This window comes from Cinclus cinclus, chromosome 9, assembly GCF_963662255.1.
Source record: "Cinclus cinclus chromosome 9, bCinCin1.1, whole genome shotgun sequence".
In the NCBI taxonomy this organism is placed as follows: domain Eukaryota; kingdom Metazoa; phylum Chordata; class Aves; order Passeriformes; family Cinclidae; genus Cinclus; species Cinclus cinclus.
In genome coordinates, this window is record NC_085054.1 from 8725603 (window position 1) to 8749617 (window position 24015).

The 24015-nt window shown below is 37.2% G+C and overlaps 1 protein-coding gene across 1 annotated transcript in view; it reads right to left on the minus strand.

The window, feature by feature from the left end:
- Window positions 1-24015, minus strand: part of RAPGEF4 (Rap guanine nucleotide exchange factor 4) — a 145180-nt gene that overhangs the window by 66561 nt on the left and 54604 nt on the right. The window contains exons 5-6 of the mRNA XM_062498001.1: window positions 10394-10466; window positions 9262-9326 (exon numbers count right to left, since the gene is read on the minus strand). Coding sequence (XP_062353985.1) covers window positions 9262-9326; window positions 10394-10466 — 138 coding nt within the window. The remainder of the gene's footprint in view (window positions 1-9261; window positions 9327-10393; window positions 10467-24015) is intronic.

Sequence of the window (24015 nt, forward strand, 5' to 3'; positions counted from 1 at the left end):
ACTGGCTTTTTCTCCATCCAGTTCATATTTAATGTTATTGAACAAATTGCTTATACATAACTTCATTTACCAAGATGAAAACAAGTATAATCTGAGTAATCCTAATTAAAAGCAGTGTAACAACCTGTATTGGAAATAAATGTTTTGGTTTTTTTAAATTTTATTTTGGAGCCTAAATTAAGTATTCTTTGAATTTCTCTACTACTCAATTCAGCTACATGTAGTTGTATTTTCCCACTAACTGCTATCTTTAATTTTAAAACAGCTGCATCACGGATGATAAAGTGCACAAAGATCAAACATGTTCACAGTCTTGTGCCAAGCCTTCTTTCAGAAGGAAATTCACAAAAAGAATAAATAATGAAAGTCATAAATCATAAATACCTCAACAGCACTTTCTCCTTAACCATCACATTCATGCTAACAGACCCAATTACATTTTCAACTCTGCCGTAGAGATCTGACATTTTTGCCTCTGCAATTCTGACTTGGAATGACTCTCAATGAGCCCCATAAACTGGACACTTGTGGTGCTATTTGTGTGCAGCCAGCACAACAGGCTTCTGCTCTTGACTAGCTAACACAAGAAAAAGAACAAAATCACTGGACAGCTTTTTGCCACTATTTATTAACCTCTCAAATTTTTATCATCCGTACACAAGCAAAAAAAGATGCTGCTAAATGATCAGATCAGACACATTGATTACTTCTTACTGGCTCAGAACTATAATTGACTTTGTGGAATACCAATTTCCAGCATGCATTGCAGGACATGCAGTCAAAATGCTCTGTGAGAGACAATATGAGTGACTAGAAAGAATCTGATATTAAGATCCCTGATCCAATTTTTCTGCCAAACTTGAGAAAATAATTACAAGATTCAAAAAAATTCCTTTTGCTGTTTCGAATGTAAGTGCCAAATGTGTTACTTGTACACGCTTGACTTGTCTGAAGACATGAACCTTGAAAGGGACTATCTTTTTTCTCAGTATAATTACCCACTCTTCCTGCCTTTCAACTGCAAGAGATAAATGGAGCATATGTGCATGTTTTTTAGGGGTTGGGACAGAATCTCAAAGAAAACACAGTCAAGAAGCAGGAGTCATCAAATGTGACTCCACAATACATATTATCAGACTGCCCTTGCCAGCACTGGCAGAGAAGGTAGTAGGTTGTGTCCTCACACAAGTGGAACTGAGAGTGATGCTCCTGTAGAAAGATGGCTCCACACCTAATTCACAATACTGAGTACTTTACAAATTTTAGTATTTTCTAGGAATTTTTTTTTTCCCCAGTATTTACGTTATTTATGTAAGCTACAATAACAACACACATTCAGCTAGGAAAGAGATGTCTCAAAGGAAGAATGTCTCTTTAGCCAAACTGCCTTCCCTGGGCTACCCCAAGCATCTCTACAACCCTTTTGTGAGGTTAGTCAGATGGGTTAGTATTTGATTACACTGATACTTTGGAAGAGGTCAGCAGCATGAATTATATCCCTTCCAAAATACAATTTTAACAAATAAATACATATCACTTAGTTTTGCATATTTCTATTGATTTCTGACCTTCTTCTTTCCACTTTCAGTGTCTTTCAGGACTATCACACCAAGGACTTACCACAACAAGCTCCTGTAAGGAAACTCATCAGAAACATATGAACAACCATAAATCTCATGCCTTCTGATGTTCAAAGTAAGCCAGCCTTTTTCTGTGTGACAGTCACTCTATTTTTTCTCTGACTAAAGCTCTTTGTAGCAGAGGACTCCATCCCTGCTTTGCATCAAAGCACCCAAAAACCCCAAGAATTTCAAGGCTTTAGAATGCACACAAACTGCAAAAAAGTCTGAATAAAAATAGTAATAAAAATGAAAGGCAACATAAATGGAGAGCATCAAAATAAAAATGGTAACACTTTAAGGGCACTCTTCATTCAAAAAAATACTGTGGAGATCATATATATTAATATTCAGATGTAAAAGTTACGAAACTAAAAACTCACACAGGTTAGCTCCAGCATTGACTAGAGGATATGGATTATTCTACTGGTAACAGAGAAAGTCTCTCTCTTTCCCATACCTCTCATTTTTCAGCTTTTCACTCCTCCCTCATGATAAAACCCACACTATCCTGACTTGGATCTTGCAGGTAGTTTCGCTGACTCAGAAAGTGATTGAAGCTCTCAAAGCAGGACACACATGCAGACACACTTTTCCAAGCTCAGTGCTCCATTCCTGAGTCAAGGGCAGTAGCTTCTTCTGCAATGTTTTACAGCTGTGACAGGAAAGGGAGGCTTCTTCTTTACGTGCTGACAACTCAACTGTACTATGTTACTGGACACTAGTCACTATTTTTCCCATTATTTATCTTCCAAGAGATAAACGTGTCAACTTGCTTGTATTTGAAAACTGAAACACACATCCATATATTTAGAACTCTGATGTTACTGCTGTTAGAAAACAAGGATAAAATTTAGAGTAGAGTATTCCTTTAGGTCCTGTAGCTTGAAAAACTCTGCCCTTGTTTCAAAAAGTTTAATTCACCCACCAAGATAAATTAAGTCTTACTCCATCTCTTACCACTCCCACTAACATTTCAGGTGGCTGTATTTATCATTAGAACCACCACAATGAAAACTCATCAATGAAAGAAACAGGCAGAAAGACCATATTTTTTTTCATCCAAAATCATGAAAGGGCTTCAGGAATCCTTGAAATGAATCCAGTATGCACTGAAAATAATTAAGTTATCTTGACATGTACACAGGTAAATACACAGCAATCTGGACCAAGGATTCTCTTCTTCTCCACAGTGCAAAGCTACTCATTCCTGTATAGTACCAGATCAAATGAGAACTACTCCCCACATCTGCAGGTTTCATACTGGGGCTACTCTGGCCAGCTCTGTATTGGTCTGCTCACTCATATGATTAACACAGCAGAAGAAACCATTTCCAGCAGAAATTGCCATTAGGACCTCCAGAATTCAGGGTACACAATGAAACTATGGATCATAGCTATTTCATAGGTTATCAGGGAGCTGAGTTGTGTAAAAAAAGATGGGGGTGTTGCAAGCTTTCCTTTGAGATATTGCTATTCATAAAGACATTCAGAAGGGAAGGCTACAACTGTATATTGACTACTTGTCTGAAACTGGAGATACTCAACCTTCCCTGGTGGCTCTGCAACAATTTAACTTATGCAAAGTCTACTTAGCAAAGTCAGCAGACTTACTAACAATTTTGTTTGCATTAAAGACCTCTGCTGACATATAAAGACCTTCACATTTTTCACGATGAAGTTCCTTACTAACATATGAAAAACACATTTTTCACAGACTCCTACTCATCTCACACTCCTGTTTCTGTATCTCCCCTGCCATAAGCTGTCACCATGTGACTCATTGCCAGGGTCTACATGCAGAGCCTCTGCACTGGCCAAATTACTTTCATATATGTGAAACTGGTGCCAAAATAACAGAGTAGCCCCTAAAAATAACGGATACAGTTAGGACGGTACAAAGACATTATTTAGAAATATTCGCTTTCATGCAATCACTTCAAAAACAGAAAACAAAAGGGAATTATTTTTTAATCCTGTGAAAATATTGTATATGAGACCTGGCCAGTGCAGAATCCAAGTAAGAATAGAAATTAATGCACATGTATCACTGGGCAGCTACATAAACCCTCCACATAGAAATCAAGTTATCCTTTGACACAGTTTTCACGTGTATGTTGGAGATCCTACAACTTTCAAACAAACAGCTTGTAATTGCACGTTGATAGAGAACTGCCTGCTTTCCTTCTCTCTCTCCTTTTTTTTTTTTTTAGCATTCAATTTCATGAGCATGTGAAACATTTCCCTTTGAATTCTGCTAATGCTCTATCAAAGTTTGCATTTGACAATACACTGTGTATCTTGAAAGATAAGCTTTCCTTTTGACAGTAGTCATCTGGGAAAAGTAAACTGAAAAATAGGGAAATGATTGTGTTTATTGCTAGAGTAGTGATTTTTCATCTAATATGGTGAAAAAAAATGGGTTTTTCAAGGCTGAACCTTGTGAATTGCAATGCCATATTTACAAACAGTATACCTTCAAATCACCAGAGCCATCCATACTTAAGTGCTTGAAAATCGAATATTCATTGCCCTGGCAATGTTGAAATTGCAATACTTTGAGGATTAAGTCTTGATTATGCCCTTCTCTGTCCACTATGAGATCTCTATGACATATTTGCATTAAACACATTTAGAGTTGATAAAAAGGAAAATACTGTACTCACAATCACCGTAATTATTTAACTACATAAAAAACAACATGGTACCTATATCTTATTGAAAATTCAGTAAAGGAAAGGAATCTGTATTTTACCACATCAAATTAGCCTGGAACAAGATAGATGAAAAGGTGACTTTCACAGAAATATTGCAGCATGATCTATAGGAGCTTGGCATACAAAATACCTTAAAATAAATCACTTCCAATAAGCTTCCAGTCTAGAGGATTTGGAGACATTACATGAAAAATATAAAGGGGTTATTCCAACCTGTAAGCTTCACAAACTTGATGTGTTTTTCGAATATTACTTTGTGCACAAGGGGGAGCTCCTGCAACTCTGTATCACAATAAAAAAACTGAAAACAATATAGGGAACAGAATGGAAATACAGCATGAAAGATTTTGAAGAATGCATGTTCTTCAGCCAATAGCAAGAATTACTGTAAGAATTTGCACAACTTAATCTGCTTTTGTCTTTTGTGTTCAGCATGGATTCCTCAGTGCAAAGGAGATGAAAAGCACTTTTCCCCTTACAGGATGTATGCTGTCAATGAAGAAGGAGCAAACTTACAGACATTTTAAATAGTCACCGAGGTGAAGCTGTACAAAAAGAAAGGCAGCATCGTTTTTGAGGTAAGATGCTGTTTTAACATGTTGCAGCAAAAATATATGTGAGCAGGTAATCAAAGTCTCTACCACAACAAACAAAGATAAGAGGACTTCATTAACACTGCTCAGTCAGCCCTCATTCTTGAAATATTCTGCTTTCGAGCACTTAATTTTTCAGCCTTCCTTTCAAGCAGAATTTTGCACAGCATCTTAAGGATGTGGGGGTTCTTTTAGCAAACTGCAATATGGAGATTCCATTAAGGAAAAGAATACAAAACTTCATTTTTGACCATTAGCAGGGTTAGAATTTTCGTACTATCTACTACTTAAATAAATAACTTGCAAGTCATAAATTTCTCTTCTTCCTCTGTATCATTTCTACGCTTTCAGGCATTAACAGTTTGCAAAGGAGTTTAAGACATTTGCTGATAGCAGAAAATAGCATTCAGTACCACAGTCCACAAGAGAGTGGAGATTCGTGCTCTCAATGGGGTTGTCCTTTGTTCTTACCCACATTAATTCCTTTGTCTCCACAAACCCATTTCTCCAAATGAGAAACATAATGAGTTCTCAAACTAGATCTCCAGAGCAGATGGGCTATTTCTTGTTCCTACTTGGGTACCAGTAAAGGGTCTAAAAGAACAGGGGAGACAACTCTTGCTTTCAATCAGCATCTGGCCTTGTAACAGTCAAAATACTGCTCCAGCAACTAAAAGAAGCCCTTGAAAGAAACCCCACATGGTTAAGCACTGAGACAGGAAAACCCAAGCAACCCAGCAGCAAAGACAAACAGTGTGGGAATTCTGCACATAAAATGCTCACAACTTGAGTGCACAAGTTTGCAGTGAAACTGCACCAAAACTCTGATGAGCCAGTTTCAATTGACATTTTTCAATGTTTAACAATCTGGCTATTTTCTAGGGGCTCACAAATGGTACTCCCTACTGCATGAACAAGCCCCAGAAGTCAAGGTTCTAGTCCAGAGCACAGGATTCCCAGCAGAAAACTGGAGAAAACTATTTAGTATGTGCTATGTATTTTCCTCCAGCTCAATGTCAGACAGTTTTGATCCATTTCGATTTAAAAATCAGCCAGGAGCATACTCTCAGCATGGTGAATTCAGCATAAACAGTGAAAAAGTGACCAAATTGTAAGAAGAGTGTCCTGTAGTGGGAAGCATCATGCAACCCTGCTGCCAGCTCTGCTGGTAATATATGGAAGCAGGACCACTAACAATTCTGACTGCATGCTGGAACCCGACCTCCCCTGTGTTCTAAGTACTCTTCTGTATCTTTTCCAAAAAGGTATTTGAAATTATTATTGATTTTGTAATTTTGGCTTTAGGGTTACATTCATCTCACATATGCAATTCTACTCCACGGGAATTTTCAAAAACTAGAGTGAGAGAGCCCAGTGTACAGATATTGCTCTGTCCTAGTTAAAAAGACTGTTGCTCTGTCATTTTCCCTTATGTAAGACAGCATTAAACTGACTTTGTTTCCATTCCCCAAAATATAAAAGGGGACATGGTAATATACTTACACTCCCTCTCAGTATTTTATGCTCAATTTAACTGTTATATTGCATTAAATGATGTGCAATAATGTAAACCCAAATGCAAATTAATTCGTATTTGGTAAAAGTATCTCTTTGTTGCTTTCTTCTAATAGAATTTTTTTTTGTAGATTTTAATGAACTAGAAAAACCAAACATCCCCATATGGTGAGAAAATTCCAAAGCATGTATTAAAAGAAAAATCTTATGTTACTCATCAAAATCTAGTAGATGTGACAGGTCAAAAAAAAATAAGCTATGAAGATGAAACTCAAATAATTAGCAATTATGGAAATACATCTATTAGAGTACTTGTAAAAGACTCACCACAGGCTAAAAAAGAAAAACATGCATTTCGTATTTCCAGAGTGGAATACATTAGATTTCATCTGAAGCAAATTATTTACAGTTATAAATATCCCTGGAAAACTAAAACTACACATACACACCTTGAAATAAATGCATAATGATCAGAACTGCTGAAGATATTATCTCTTTCTGTCTAAGAGTGTAATGTCTTCTTACCATATGAAAGATTCTGAGGAACTTTCTCTGGATCTCAGAAGGTTCCTCAGTCAGTCTTTTTGTGGATACTACAGAGTTGCCTGCATGCCTCTGAGTTGTATATGTTGCCTTCCTCACAGGTATCATTCTGGACATCTAAAGCAGTCTAAAAATGTCCTGGAAACATTCTTCTTTCCCTGAATGAATGCCCTTCCCTGATGCACTAGCCATTGGAAGTCATATATCAACCTAAAAATAAGCAAAATATGTAAAATCTAGAAATACAGCACTGTTTTCCAATATCTTGATTTTTTTTGTCTTGAAAAGCTGGCAACAACTCTGGCAATTTGGCCCTGGAATTCCAGTACCTCCCTGAAGGTTCACCAGACTGCAGGGCATGAAGGGTGACAGACATTTTGTGTAAGCGCTGTAACAGTTGCACAGTTTGGAACTGCAGGAATGAGGTTTGCATGCAGTAAACAAAATATTCGGGTATTTAACTCTGCTGCATTTACCTTTCACTGAACACAATTAAAGAGAGCTGTGGTCATATGGAGAAAACAAAGAACTAAAATTCATGGACCATTTCTGTGCTGTGTAGTCTCTTCTGCCACATTTGCCATGGGACTTTCTGAGCACCTCCAGGACAAGTGACAAGTATTTGTCACTTATTTACTCACCCAGCTTCTCTCCAGAGGAATGTGTACAGTATGGGAGGGAGAAGGATGTCTGTTTTATACATGGCTTGGAAAGGAAGATAATATGGTTTGCAAAGGACTTTGTTCTTGTAAAAGTCACTGAGCAGTTTGAGTCTGCCCTAGCCAAATTCTGTCTCCTGTGCAAGAAATTATTTTGTACAGGAAGAGTCCTGTTGTGCTAGAAAATCCCAGCTGTTGGCAAAGGTATTAATCATTAAATTTTGCTCAGTTTCTAAAATACTTTGTACCTGAGAGTGTTTACCACCCTTAGCTGAGCATCACTTTCCATTAGTGGGGGAAATGACATTCTAGGGGAGACAGATGTTTTTACCTTTTTACCTTTACCTGTTACTTCTATCTGCTTCAGAAAACACAAAAACATCTTTTACTTTGAATTCTGCACCTGGTGCCTTTCTTGAGAAATCAAGCAAGACCCCTGACTTGAGTTAACTCCAAGTGTACCACTGAAATGCCAATAACCTGAAGAACCACTTAGACATAATTCATAACTGTTACATAAAATTCTTGCAGAATCCAAGATGCTAAGTATTGAAGAACAATTACTCAGTGCATGGAAAAATATTTATGTTCCTACAGGATAAGGTTGTGTCCAGAAGTAGTATAGCTAGTGAATAAGCCTCTAGGAAAAGGAAATGCATACTGTTACATGTATACATTGAATAAAACCTGAATGTGACAATTAAAAAAGGTCAGTACCCCTGAGGAAGCAAGACAGACAGACAGACAGACAGACAGGGAGAGGTGGAAATAGATATTTTTGCTTTAAGGAAACACTAAAATATTCCTTGTCTTCATCTGCTGTCAAGAGATGCTTTTTGTGCAATAAAAATACCTTTAACCTTTTAAAGACATCTCACAAATGCATCCAATCCAACTCCCATGTCCAGAAAAAATACATCTGTTTATTATTGTAACTTTTCTACTCCTACCATACAGAAATTCTAGAAGTTATCAATTTTTACAGCAAAATCTGACACTATTTCTTCCCACTATTATTCTATATATATATAGATATAGATATACATACACTCAATCCCACTACTGAAACTAGCACAGAAATATTCATGAGTTCTTTCATGTGGGTCCTCATCTGGAGAGGCTGAAGGCACAGAACTATTTTACAAAGGGGAACTGTGATGTAAAGCTGCTCTCTGAATACAGGAGAAAATTCACCCTGAGCAAAGGGCCAGAACAATGCCTGTGCATCATTTCAGGCTCAGGTAAGCCTTAAAATAGGATTTAATAATGAATTTTATGATCCACTGGTTATCCACTGGTTATCCACTGGTCTTGTCATAGTGCTGCTTTTCTTCCTTACCCTCAGCACTTTTCCAACAAAGAACATGGAACCAGATTGTAACACAAACTTCAGCAGCAGTACACTTGGTAATAATCCTGAACCAGCTGCTTTCTTCAGTTAAATGATAAAATGTCTAAAGCATTCTTATCATTTGTATACTGTATTCAAATGCATCAACCACATGCTTTGCATTTGCACTCAGTTATTTTCAGTTGAATGCTGAATACGTCTACAATTTTCATAACCAAATTCCTCCCCCTCCAGCAAAAAAGGGCAAAACTGTGTGTGATTTACCTTACTACAATTTTTAGAAACTTGGCAAAGAGCACTGCTTGACATACTGTCTTTATCTGGCATTCCTAAAAAAAAAATACAGAAAATAAATACATACTGTACATTCTTTGAGTGACAGTGAAAATATTTAAAGTTAGTAGAACAGGGAATTTGAAGGTGCAATACTTTGATAACATATACATTACTCTGCAATTTTTAAAGGGCAAAACATTTACTCAGAAAAAAGTTTTGTCTAGTGAACACAAAAAAGACAAAAAGCTAACTTGGCTCCATATTTTAAACAGCTTTCTAAGCACAGTACTTTTTCAAAACTTAATATCTGAAGCTTGTATACAGGAGTTATTTGTACTGTTTCATTTACCATCATCCATGTCTCAGAACCTGGCAGTCAAATATGACATTGAGTTTGCACTAATCAGCACTGCTATGCTGTGCTATGCTGCAGGACTGTTATCCTGCTAAGAAAACATATTGAACACCTAACACAGGAAACAAAATTTGCAGATGCAATTGCTAGCCATCAAATATTGTGCTGCTTGGCATCGAGATAATCCCTGGCAAATAAATACAAGTGCTTTGATTTACGTAAGTGATGAATTCCAAAGGCTGCCCTTGGATTCGTGTCTACAGCACCATCCCATAGCTTGACAAGCTCTCATGAGGCAGAGACATATCCAAAATTATTGAGCTATGTAACAAAGGTCAGAGAGCAGCATGTCTGCTGCAAGCTCAAGCACTAAGGGACATTCTCCAGCAAGTTGTGTAGCCCATCCTAACTAAAAAAAAATTGAGACAGTTCCTTATATTTATTTTACTAGCAGGACTCATGGCTATGTTCCATGGTTCATGTAACACAAGTAGTAAAATGCTACATGACATCATCAACAGGCCTGGGTCATAGTGCAGATTTTTGTACAGCTCTGTGTACACCTGTACACTTGTGTACAGCTGGGAAGGCAGCTGGGCAAGTTCCAAAATGTCTTCTACTACCTGCAGTATTAATGCAGTTGTAACATCAAACTGAATTAAATTTTTAAAGTTCAGTACCCAAACCCAGAGAATCCCATCTTCCCTTTTCTTCCCTTCTCTGGTTTGCTTTCCCACCACCTGATATCTGATTTCTCATACTTACTGTCATTGTTGGAGCCAGTTTCCATAACACCATAAGGAGGAGTGAGAAGTCCAGACATATATTGTCGATATTTCTGAAAAACAGCGACGGCACATTTGGTCAGATACAGATGTACAAAGCCATTCAACGGAATATGTGCTATTTATATTCATGTGTCTCCTGGCTTGTGCTTCTCACACACACATGAGATATGAGACAATCAAACATGTCTTTACTCTTAACACAACAAGGTCTGCTTTCTTGACTGGAGCACACACTACTTTCATTTCATCCAAAGTTATGCTAAACCAGTTCTCTCTTTCATCTTCCCCACAGTGTGACTTTAAGGGTTCTAATAAATCAATATTTTACTTAGCTATGTGATTTCCCATAAAGATTGTTTTAAAGCTCATTTGAAATAATATTATTAATTTGAATCCAAACTAGAAAGCTACTTTATTATAGGAATGGAGACAAACTAGGGGTCCATAAAAATCATGTACAACAATAGTTTTGGTGTCAGATTTTAAATACCCAGATGTAGTGTGAAAATTTTAAACATTTAAAGCCAAGACACAAAGTTTGGTATTCAGAAACTACACGGACCAAACAGTTCATATTATGTATATCCTCATACAAAAACTGTTTTAGCAGATCAAACTTTGTAACCGCAAAAATTACACCCCTTATACCACTATAAGCTATGTAATTGTAACTGATGTCAGCAACTGGTATTTTTCTTCAGTGAATGCTGATGACATGATCAGTAAGGTTCAAAGCTCTGTCTAAGGCTTAAGAAACTCGCAGAAGCTACAAAAATAACACCAAAGGAAAAGAACTGTCCTTTTATCAAATACAAATCATTCAGTGAATAAGAAACACACTTTTGTTTCAAATCACAGTGTTACTGTCATGATTAAGGATAAACAATTATAATTCCCTTTTGGAACTGTCAGAAAACAAGCCTGTGCAATAGGCATTCTGATGTTCAGCGTAAATAAAATTCGTCATACAGTCCTTTGGGTGTGCAGTGAGCTCAACGTGAACAATCAACCAGCTGAAATTCATGCAGGTTTCAACTAAGCACACATAGGAATTGAGTAGTGCCATTTTAGTGCCATAGTACAATTTTAATTTAAAAGTTTTATCCTTTGTTCTATGGAGTTGTTTGGATGTATTCATCTTGAAAATGTTGCCTGCTGAATTTTAAAAATTCTTGAATCATCATTCATACATTTATTTTTCTTGGAAATGGAAATGAAAATATCAATTCTAGCACTAAAGACTGAATATCTTGCATTCTAAATAATAACAAAAGCTACAAAGATTACATTAATCTTAATAATCCAATCCTATTTTTAGACAAGCTATTACATCCCCAAGCTTAGTAACATATTATTTAAATCTCATCCATAATCCAGCTGAATATTTGTAGAAGCAAATCTATACTATATCCCTGGTCAGTCACCCAAAACACAAATGCTATCTTATTTGAGGATAAAACTCTCCTATTTTCTTTCTCAAACCACTTAGTTTCCCTTATTCTGCATCCAGTCCAAAGCCTGGAACTCAATGAGAGAAAGAACATAAGAAAGAATTACTTTCTCAGTTCAACTAACAAATCACACATATAAACCAAGGGAAAAAGTCTTTTTGGTAGGCTAAATGAAAAACAGAACAAAACAAAACAAAAAAACCCCAAACAAATAAAAAAAAACAAACAACAACAACAAAAACCCACAACCAAAACAAAACAGAAGTGTGTCCCAAGGGGTTGAAACAACATTTTATTCAAACAGTAGATAAATGTTTTGTTATACCTTCTACTGAGCTTGGTCTGGAAATGTGATTTTTAGATGGAAAATTGGAATGTTTCATTTAGGACAAGATAAAAACAAATTGTAGAGGATGTTTTTCTCTTCTTCGTTTTCATCATCATTCAGCTGATATTAATTTCTTTGTTCTTTTTTTTTCCCAAAATAGCATTTTCCCAGAAATATATTACTACTCCACATTTAAGCCACTTCTATAAGGAACTTAAACTGTTGGAAGAAAGTAATTTTTTCTTTTATTTCCTATACCATGTCCACAGCCATCATACACTGCATGGCATCTTTTCTCTGATTAATTCTCTACTATTTTTCCTGATTATTCTTCTCATGACACAAAACATAGAACACAGCATACAGTTTCCAAAAGATAAGAGAGTCCATTTTCAGTAAAAAACCTCCAGGTAGAGTAAGCCAGAATTAGATACACAACTTTAGAGGAGCATCTAATCCCATTCAGGCACAGGACATGCTCAGGACACCAAAGCTCACCAGGAACACAAAAGCACAGATAGATAAGGTAGGATTTTGGTATAGCTCCCAAGGATGTCCACTCTGTTACCTTCTGCATGAAGGTCCCACCCTGCCCTGGGATCAATCCACCTATGAGTCTGATACAGCAAACCCTGTGAGCAGTTCTGACTGTGAAACAGTTCAAGCAGCATTACCAGAAGAGGAATTAATTCAAGGCATGCCCTCAGAAAGCTCAGTTGTTCATACTCCTCCAGGGCACCTCTGCATAAATGTAACTTTCTTCTATATCTGGGTATCTCTGGAGGAAGGGCTGATATGACTGCCTACACATGGTCTCTCATGAGGATATCTCAGTGGGTGTGGGCTGACATAAAAGGTATAATTTATGCCTAAACTCGTGTCACCTCATCAGCCAAACCAAATGTCAAGGGAAACTTACTTCAAGGAGTAAGGGAAACACTGTTTGCTGGGAAATCTAAGCATGTGAAGACAGACCTAAGTAATTGCATAAAGATCTGCCAGTATCAGATGGAATAATAAAGTTCCAGGCATGAGATCACTGAAAGCTGAGATAATGAGACCTATCTTGTTACTGTACTGTCTGTAAATGAAAATAAAATTCAGTAAGTTAAATTATATTCATAGGTGGCATTTAAAATCATCCTGAAGATTAACAGACCAGATATTTACAAAAGGCTTTTGAAAATGTATTCCACAGGTGGTCTGAAGTCTGGAAAGGCTTTCCCTATGAAAGACAGCAACAATTATCAAATCATCACATGCTTGTTTATTACCAGAAATCTTCAAGTTTTGTAAATCCAACGTGACAGCAGTTTTTAAAGCTACATTCAATGACCTACTCACTCTGTCTTCCGATTTCTACCAATTTATAAACTCTATCATGCAACAGCTTAAATAACAAACAATTCCTACATCTAATCTGACAGCATGAGTAATAAAGACAGTATTTTTGTTCCAGTTGTTGACTGCCTCATACCCATGCAGTGGTGAAAATTAACACATTTTGACCTTTTCAGCTACTTCTATGGCCTAAAGCAAAGAAGACTGCTGACAAGAAACAGTTGGGGAGAGGACAAAAGGAAGAAACAGAATCACTCACTTGCCCTACTGGAAGTAGGGAAGGCACTGTGAGGAAATGGTTTCTAAGGCCACTCATCATCAGGTTTTTCAGTGTGTTTCTTTGCATGCTCAAATTAAGGCTTTGTTTGTAGCTAGCTGCAGTTTGTCTCATAGGATTTCATGAATACGACAGGTTTTCTTCAACTCTGTGAACATAATTAGGTATCTTTTTATATGCTAATATTTAGAAAGGCAATTGCTATAATTCTGATGCAAGCTATCTCTAAATTCCTGAAAAAAGGTTCTAGCATACACAAGGTACATAAAATACGTCTTTTGATCTTAGTGGTTAGTCCCTTGTCTTCTGCTGCAAGTAGTGAAGAGCTAATAGCTGTTTACAAACATTCCAGAATAAGCCAGGTACATGAAAAGAATACAGATGAGCCTTTCTTGTCCATGTTCACTGTGTACCAAAACCCCAGCACTATAGCAGGAAAGACACAGGACTGATGAAGGAAAGACCTCCTGGGTATAAAGATTTGAGCACAGGCTCTACCCCAAATACTCTCCCAAGGGCAGCAGTTCTACAATAAGGGCTGTGCAGTAAGGACCCAAGGAGTGATGGTTTGCAGCACCAGGGACTCAGGCTTCTGAGTGCCATGGTGAATCTACAGATACTAGGAATCCCTGGCCAGATACTAGGAATTAAGTGTCTTTTAACACTGGAGACAGTTTTGTAGGCCTCAAAAAGTGCTTGGTTCAATACATGATCTAGTGTCTTTTTTCACCATTTCTGCTGCCTCCTTTTCTGCCTACTCCTAACTAGCAACAGAGAAGGTTACAAAGCAAAGCCTGCCTAACTTGCAGACTTGGGAGTAACACAAAAGAATTAATTTCACACATAGAAGTCCTGAGAAAAACATCAAGGTGACCTTTCCACACATTTTTCAAAACCTTGTGTAATTATTTCAACAAATGCTCTTATTCTGACTATTGCCTGAGTTCTGCAATACTCCAGTACTAGCTGTCAATACTTCTGCAATGGTTTCTCTTGGGGAATATATTCTGTAGCATGAAAGTGTGAGCCAGCTTCTCTGTTTTCTTTTGACAATAAATAATTGATCACTGATGCTCTCAGGACAACTCTGTTCTTCCTCTAAGTTGGCAGTGAACCACCTCCCTCGTGAGCATTACTCACAAGGGCGTGCCTCTCCCGTGGTGCACTGTTTCTTCTCTTTTCTCCAGAACAATAAGGACAGAAGCCCCTGAAAGAAAGATCCCATGAAGATTTTTGGACCCTATTTTCACTCATCAAATCAAGCAAAGATTGCTGTCTCAAAATCCAGACTTTTGCCATCACATCTGGTACTACTCTGGTTTTCACTGAACTGATGGGTAGAATCTCAGGTCATCTGCCTGCTATCCATTTGTGTTTTCCAATAGAAAGTACCTAATACTCTTAGAGATTTTCACAAAAAACAAAACAAAACAAAACAAAAAAACACCCCAGAGTGATTATCATACTGGTAATTGATTTTTATCCCACTTTTCTTTCAAAGGGTAAAACAAACAGCACCCTTGCTTTTGCCCAATAGTAGGTACTGAGACCCCCAGCACACTTGGCCTAATTCTGTCTTCACATAGTGTCTTAGTATGTGTATAAAATACCAAGTGTATTCCTTCTAAGCAAGCTCAATCAGATCATATCAATGATATCAATCAATGTCCATACATTTCAGGTCTGTCACTTAACTGGATAACACAAAAAGGACCTAACCCATGGCTATTTAATACTCGATAAAAAATCACTCTAGAACACCAAGAATCCTGCATATTGCTAAATGTCTGCCTCTCTCATTACCAGAACATAAACATTTGCTGTCACTGACACTATAAGTAAGAGAACAGAACTAAGGTATTTCTGAAGTAAAGAATAAAGACCTATTAGAAACATAAAATGCTACAATAGCAAAAACATGCCTTATTTTGTGGAAAAACAGAAAATAAGCCATGTGAAGATCTCACCACAACCTACTGAACAGAAACAGTGTGTTTTGTATACGTCAGTCTATCAAGTCATTAAAATGTGATAGACAAGGTCTGAAATAGCAGAAGTGAAGCACTATTTAGTCATGTTCAGATAAAATAAATACAGGAAATGCCTGTACCAAAACTGCTGAATCCTGATCCCAGAATAGGTACAGTTTATGTAACAGCAGATGAATCTGCATCTTTTCCATTTATTTACCTATTTACCATCTTCAGAATGTTTCTGCATAGCTCTAATCAACTATACTTTACTCCATCTCTTTATTTTGGAGGCATATATTTTTCTGTCACATTCCCACCTAAATCAATTTATCATGCTTGAAAAGCTCTGAGTGCAGAATTTGCTTTATCACAGAATCCCCTTGATATTTCATCAAGAAGAAAAATGCACCCAACTCTCTGAAATCATGCCAAATAGCAGACTTGGCTACCAGATAGAAAGCCAAAGATAAGACTGCACTGCAAAAAATCACATCCAAGGAAATTAGAGCATGAGCACTGATTAAGCAAATTACAGCCTATTCTGCTCCATCTAATTTAAATATAGAAATGCCATCATACCGCTCTCCAATTCTGTCTCCTAGAGAAATCTACTCAGGAAATGGACTTGGGTGGAGACAGGACTTGGCTGGGAGGGGTGGGAAAGACTGAACATATTTAAAAGAGGACAACAAACAGTCCATCTGATTTATGTGTTTTCTTTTACTTCAATTGTGTAAACATAGAATAGATAATGTATTTACAGGAAAAAATACTTTACTGCCTTTAACATGAAGTTCAAGTTTTCAAAAGTGGCTGAAAAAGAGCTTTATACATTTCCATATTTACTTTTTCACTGTGATACTTTTAAAATCAAAGATGATGTCACCGACGGCGCTTCAAACTCAATATAAGATCATAAAATAAAGCTGTGCTCCCCTTTCTTCCTCCTTCGTTATCACATGTAGGAGAGAAGCAGCAAATCACAGCTCAGCTGGAATTTGCTGAACAATGCAGTGAAAGAGTGTAGTGACAGAACCTCACTCCTCTTCAAACTGTTCTGCAACATTAAGGATTGTAAAAACCTGTATCTTTATTAACAAAGTCAGAAGATATATCTCAAGAACAATGAGCAGAACAACGAAGAAAAATGTGCTGGTTTAGCATAATTTTTCTTACCATTACAGCCAACCTTTAAACTTACATTAACAGGACTTAGATCAAGCCAAGTCTAGAATCATCTCTTGGGTCATGCACAAAAGGAAGAACAATTTCCTAACGTTCCAGGTACAAAATACTTCCTTTTACCTTCAGATAGTCACACCTCTTACTTTCACATACATTATTATAATGAGCAGGGGACCAAAGACGTACTCTTTTAGATGATCTCAGTTTGGAAGACAGGTAATAGGAGACTCACAAATATAGGATGAGGCTGGCTTTGTTCAGTTGCTCACCTGGGCAGCTACAGGCTGCCTCCTACAGTATTTCTTCTATATTATGTGCACCCCGACTAAACTCCAGCATTTTTCTGGAGCTGACCTTCAGCTGACACAAAAGGCCATACAAGAGAGACATCAGGGTTTGGAAAGTGCTTTGACAGAATGGTAAATTCTGTAATTGTGGCAACATAAGTGTATTGTTTCTGATCTCATATCCTAGCCTCCAAAACAAACAAAAAGCAAGGATTGTGTGTACTTAATGAGTTGGAAGTCAGAAAGAACCTCTAAACCACTTTCCTGCTCCACCCTGAGACTGCCACCTTGAAAATAAAAAAGGCCTGATATATATGACCAACATATCTTTGCATGAATGTTATGAAACAGACTTCATCTGAAGAAACTGATGAAAAACTAAGTGTGTGCTGCTGAGATTGAGAAAAGCTGGAAACCTCCTAGTGCAGCCTGTGCTCTGAGAGTGGGCTGAAGTCACACTCCTCTGTAGTAAAATTCTGTAAGGTCATCACAAGGTCTCTGCAGTAGTTAAGTCTTAAAAATAGGTTTTAAGTGCAACTTAAATGACACATTGCCCTTATGAGGACACTGTGCACAGCAGTGGCTTTAGTCATAGTTATAAACAATTTCTTTTCTTCCCTCCAATTACATTTATTTTTAAAAGGAGATTTGAAACAAAAAAAGAAAAAGCTGTTGAGCTGATCTATAACTCTGCTTTTCATATTTATAACCTCTGAACACAGAAGTCTGTTAGTTTAGAAATTTGTTTTCATCTGGAAGGAAACTCTGGGTTAAATATTAATTCATCTACAATCAATACAAACCTCTTAAGTAGTTCAGTGGGGTCAATCAAACACTGCTTTTGCTTCTCACAGGAACACACACCAACCTCCAATACTCATCTAATATCAAAGGCTTCCTTTTCATGGATAATTCTCAAAACTGATTGTGTCTATTCAATTGCGTATAACAATAATGAGGATATTTAATAAGTGTAAATAAGTAAACATACAATTTCCCTTATAACATGAATTCTGTCTTCAAAGCTTTTAAAGTATTATTTTGATGACAGGGTGAGCTGCTTTAAAAGCAGTTTGTGCAGCTCACTCAGGAACATTGCAGAGAAATCAAAGCAAGTACAATACAAAATAAGAGGGGAAAATGTAAAGACAAAGTAAACAATTATATTTCAGGAAGTATGACTGAACACAGTCTATTCCTTCCAGTGGACAGAAAAGTATGTATTCTGACTTCAAATCACTTACAATCAGACTGTTATCACCTAACAGGAACCCAAAATGCCTGAGCTTCCAATTCACACAGCAGTCCTTGCAATGGCACCACTGGAATTAACTTGTCAGCATAAACCTCTCATGGGTCAAAGCTGCTCAAATCTGGAGTTCCCTTCATGCACACTGTATCATCATAAACTCTGCCCATGGTACTTCCCCACAGGACTTCACAATAATGTTTCAGCTATTTTACACATACTGTTTAGTTACATGGTTTTACATCCACATTTACTGTCCAGCATCTCATGGCTCTCATGTGAAGATCCCTCTAAAACACCTCCAAGCAGTCTGTTAAACATAATCTTTTTTCGTACAACAGCATCTTGTCTGAAGATTTCAAAATGTATTGGATGGGAATGACTGATTTTTATCCAACTGAAGTGCAAACATGAGTTAACAGCAATTCAGCTGTGCCATAACATTCCGATTAGGTAAACTGCATTAACAAGCTGCAACACAACAGCCTTATTTGGATGGATTTTCTTACAGACAGAAGTCAGTGCAAGTGATTTCCTCAAATCATAGACAATTTATTTTGCTGCCAGAGCCTCACCAAGACTGAAAAAGCCCCCACACAAATGCTGTTCTGCAGCTCTAACCTGGAGTCCTGCTGTGACTGTTTTGTTGTACAACTCTTTCCTTAGGCAAAAAAAAAAAAAAATAAAGTAACAGTATTCATTTCAGCTTAGCCCTAGAAACATTTTCAAACCTCAAGACAAGAGGAACCAGTGAGAAATGGAGGCATGCAGGGATGGGAAAGAATGAAGAAAGTCCCACTGGAAGTTAAATGTTAGAAAGGAAAGAAAAAAAAACAACAAGAAAAAAGAAGGAAAGGAGTGAAAATGGCTGGAGGGCAGGAGGGGAGTGCAATATACAGCCTAAATAGACTTCTTCAACCCAGTGGAGCTGTCACAAGGAGTGACGGGACTACTTCAAGGAAGAGACCACACTTTAAAAAAAAGTGGAACAAAAATGAGAATGTCAAGTACCTTACAGATGTGTCTAATAAACAAACTCCCTCCTCTTTTTGCCACTGAAGAAGAAATTCACAGAGTGACAGAAAGAAGTAGGTTGGAGAAGACCTTTGAGATCATCAAGTCCAACCTATGACCAAACACCTCCTTGTCAACTAGACCAGGGCACTAAGCACTACACCAAATCTCTCCTTAAATACCTCTAGGGACAGTGGCTCCATCACCTCTCTGGGCAGCCTGTTACAGTGCTCAATCTCCTTTTTTTGTGAAGAATTTCTTCCTAATGTCCAACTTAAAACTCCCCTGAAGGCTACGTGTTCTTGTCCTATCTGTTGATGTCTTAGAAAGAGATATACAATTCCACAATAGGCAGAAGCCTGGCTCCTTAAATTTGGCTGGTGTTGAGATAGTTTAGATCTCAAGATTATGCAGATTGAGATGAACAGCACATAAATCAACAAGTCTGTGCCAATTATCCAATTACAAGCTTAATCTCTATTTTCTACAGTGAGGCATGCTAAATGTTTGCAATATTTTTCATTAAATGGCTCTGGGCTGTAAATTATAAAGAACAGTTAGAAGAAAATAGAATATGTGAGTTTTAAAGAACCAAAACAGTGTACACTAGACAGAGTCCAAACTACTCTGTGATTCTGAAGAGTGACTCGGTCAAGGAAATGATGAAACATGCTCTCATATTAATTCTGTTGTGTAAAAATAAAATCCAAGTCTTTCTAGTTAACCATTTAAAAATTACTCAAATTGTATTTTTTCCTATTGAGTTGAGCATCAAGTGTCAGCCTAGCTGACACTTCAGTGTGGGGAGGAATTTTGTATTAAAAAGTTTTTGTTTTCTATTTATTTAATTTTCTGAATGGGTATTTCCTTCACAGTACAATATATAACCATAAAAAATGGTAACCTTGATTTTCATTCCTCATTATCAGTTTTCATCCTACCTACCTACAATCTGTCATTTTATTCATCATCAAGATTAGAGCAGCATTTGAGACAAGCGGTGGGGCACAGTAATGAAGATGCACTATAGAATTTCTTAAGTGAAAAAAATACTAAGGAAATTTTAAGGCTAAACACATGACCAAAAGAGAAAAATAGAAGAGGAACATGCGAAAAATGGAGACACAAGATAATGAAGGGTAAACTACAGAACTAAACTGAATAATAACCTTTCCAGAAAAAGAAAGAGGGTGAACAGAGAAGAGCACAACATTATATTAGTCTCCTCCATTGTCAAATAGAGTCCTGAAATCAGCTTAACTGGCAGTCCAGCTTTTCTAAGTTCTATACACAAAATAAAAGGTCAGATTCTGTCTCTTCCTCCTGCCAAACAGAAATGTCTAGAGTACAGTTAGGGGCAGGATGCAAGAAGGCAAATAACACAGCACAGAAGATGCAAAATGGCACAATTTAACTAAACCCAAGATGAGAATTTTTCTTCACATAGATCAAGTATGATTACACTGGATCATGAGCTGAGAACAAGAAGTTCACAGCTTTGGCATTCATTGTAGGACAGACCTCCAAGGGCTGAAACAAAAAATCCTTAGGAAACTCTTTCCCATCTATTTGTTACACTCTTGAACTGAAGTTGTACCACCACAAAGGGATGCAATTAATAAAGAAAAGGGAGCCAACCCTGTCCCAGATGGAGTTTTAACTAGATATAACCAGATTCAAAGAGACAGAGCTCTTAAGTTTACATAAGACTACACAAATGATGATGATGATGATGATAAAAGACTGTAAAGAATCATCATTCCACCCACAGAAAAACTTTTTGCTTGTTTTCACTGTCTGTGATTATATTTATACTCCAAGTTTATTTTGCAATTTCGATTCTTATTATTAACAATTCTTCTAAGTGTTTTCATTAACACCATGCACAGATGTCCTAAAGTTGTGACTTTTCAGGTTTTTGTGGACATTGGTATTCAAAGTGCTGAGCACCTAAACCAGGCAGCTCTAGGTTGGAATGCACTGCTATCACCTGCTGTTGCAGTGGAGGGAAATACACACGAGCATTCTTATGCACTCCTGATAAAGAGTGAGTTTATTATAGAGAAGTAATCTGATATACTTAATCCTTTATCTGACAGCAAGAAGAATGATTTTTGAAGCAAATGTATTGCTGTGCTAGGCTAAGACTTTCAGTCCCTCTGGAAGACAAGATGAGGTCACTGGTAACACTGGAGCTAGATGTCTTAATTGGAGGGCTACCTAATTTGCAACATCCTACACTTCAATCTATTTTTATAGGGCTCCTTCTCTGTTGTGAAGCAAGAAAGCTCGTTATTGTCACTTTGATCCTGTGTATCCACTCACCGTTCAAAGAAAATCTTTATAGAGAATATACAATAAAATAAGTGACAGCATGAGTCACACTGCAAGAGTCCATGGCTCCCGAATATTATGAGGCACCAGAGGAATCAACTGACTTGCATATGAGAACAAGGCATTAACCACCAAGTCACAAGTGTAACTACAGAACTGACTTTAAGGAAGGTTTTATTAAGAGAGAGAAAAAGCTGCCTTTACATGTAAACCTACTTCATGCAATTCCTCTGGTATCTTAAAACTTTAGAGACAAGTTTTGCAAATCATATTATAATAAAAATCAAACACATGGACAATAAGGCAAGAATTTTTTTACTACTTAATGTAACTATTTTTTGTAATGTTAAGTGCTTTTTATCTGATCTTTTTTTCCTTTGATAGTACTGAGGGGTATTCAGTATCATACAATGGGGAAACTGTACACGTATGTCCAACATATTTAACTGGCTGGTTTCCAGTTTACAAGCATTTCCCTATATACTATTATTCCTTGTTTAAGAAACATCACAGAACATAATTTTAGCATTATACTGTCTCTTCAGTTTAATAAACTTCAGGCTTTTGAAAAAACCTTGGTATCTTTTAGATAAAATAAGCACTGTTATCTCTGTTGTATAAGATTATTCTTTGCATATCTCCTATGGAGTTAAAGTTCATTACATTCACCTGTGTTGGAATGGATGCCCAGCTGACATCAATTAAGTGTCACTGGCTTCAGCAATGTTGAATTGCATTCACTGATCTGTTCCAATAGCACTAATGATCATCCATGCTCATATATTAGGTTAGCTACAGCAATAGAGACATAATTCAGGAGACACTTTCAGAGTGTATTCTAGCAGCAGAAGGATGATGGTGGCCAGTAAAGCTGTTTCAAGCTACCAGAAGATGAAATCTATAAGTGACAAGCCTTTGTACTCAACTGACACTCTTTGTTGGAGCAGCAGTCCCAGTAGACAATCTGACTGCCTTTTCTCTAACTTTCACAGAGCTGTTTTATCTAGTTCCCTTACTATAGCCCTAAACAGTAAAAAGAACAGTAACACACATGCATACAAAGAACTCCTAAAGTGGTTCTGTCTACAGTAGAAAATGCTACTAAGAGCCTGACCCAAATCAACTCTGAGTTTATCAGTATGTTTTAGAAATTTCTGAAAGATAATAGATGCATCCCCTCAAAACTATAATTCTCAGTGTCACATCTTAAGCTTTGCTTACTAATGAGAATTAATATGTTTGATGTCTTCCTTTACTGCTCTTTTCTCATGCTTTGCAGCAGAATGGTCAAACCTCTGCAGCTATGGCATCCTGAGGCCAGTTTTGTGGTGGCCCCTTGCCACACATCCCAGGTTGTGCATGAACCTGTTCCTGCATGAACAGGTGGTTCCTGCATGAACAGACAGGTTCAGTCTGCAGACACTGGAACAACCTGATGGGCAGCACAAGACACTTGGCTATTAGCAGCATAGTGGCCAAAAAACTGCTCCTCAGTACCTGACAGGAAAAAACTGTAGGGCAAATAAAAAGTACCTGCAGTCCAGGCATGGCCAGATGGGCACTGGGGATATCCAAAAGGGGCTCTTCAAGTTGATCTCTGCATTTAGTGCATCACCATGCTTCTGAACACAGCCCAGCAGAATGCCACTGAATTAATTAAGCGTTTAGTATTTGTAAAATACTTTAAGATACATAGATTAAGGATCACATACACATGTATTATTCTGACATTGCATTCCTCCAGGAACAGACAAATACCACAGTACATAACTGGGCTGGTATCTCTTTAAATCTATATCATTAGAGCTCTCCCGAGATCCCCATCAGTGTACAAAGAACCACTCATTTGATTATTTGACAATACAAAACCCCCTGCATATATCCACAATGATTATATATTCAGTACAATCCCTTTAATGTCAGTACATCAAATGTGTTTCAGTTGAGATTTTGCATTCATTGTCACATTCAAGTGAGTTTTGTCTTGCCTTCTCATCTCCTATACTTGATCTCTCTCTTTAAACTTGGCATTTGTAGCAACCTCTCCCAGCTAGGTCTTAAAAGTAGATTATTTTCTCTGCTCAATAAGCAAGAGAAGAGTATATAATTTCCTGCTTTATGTACAACATCTGGCACTGTAGAAAGAACCAGTGCAAGCCT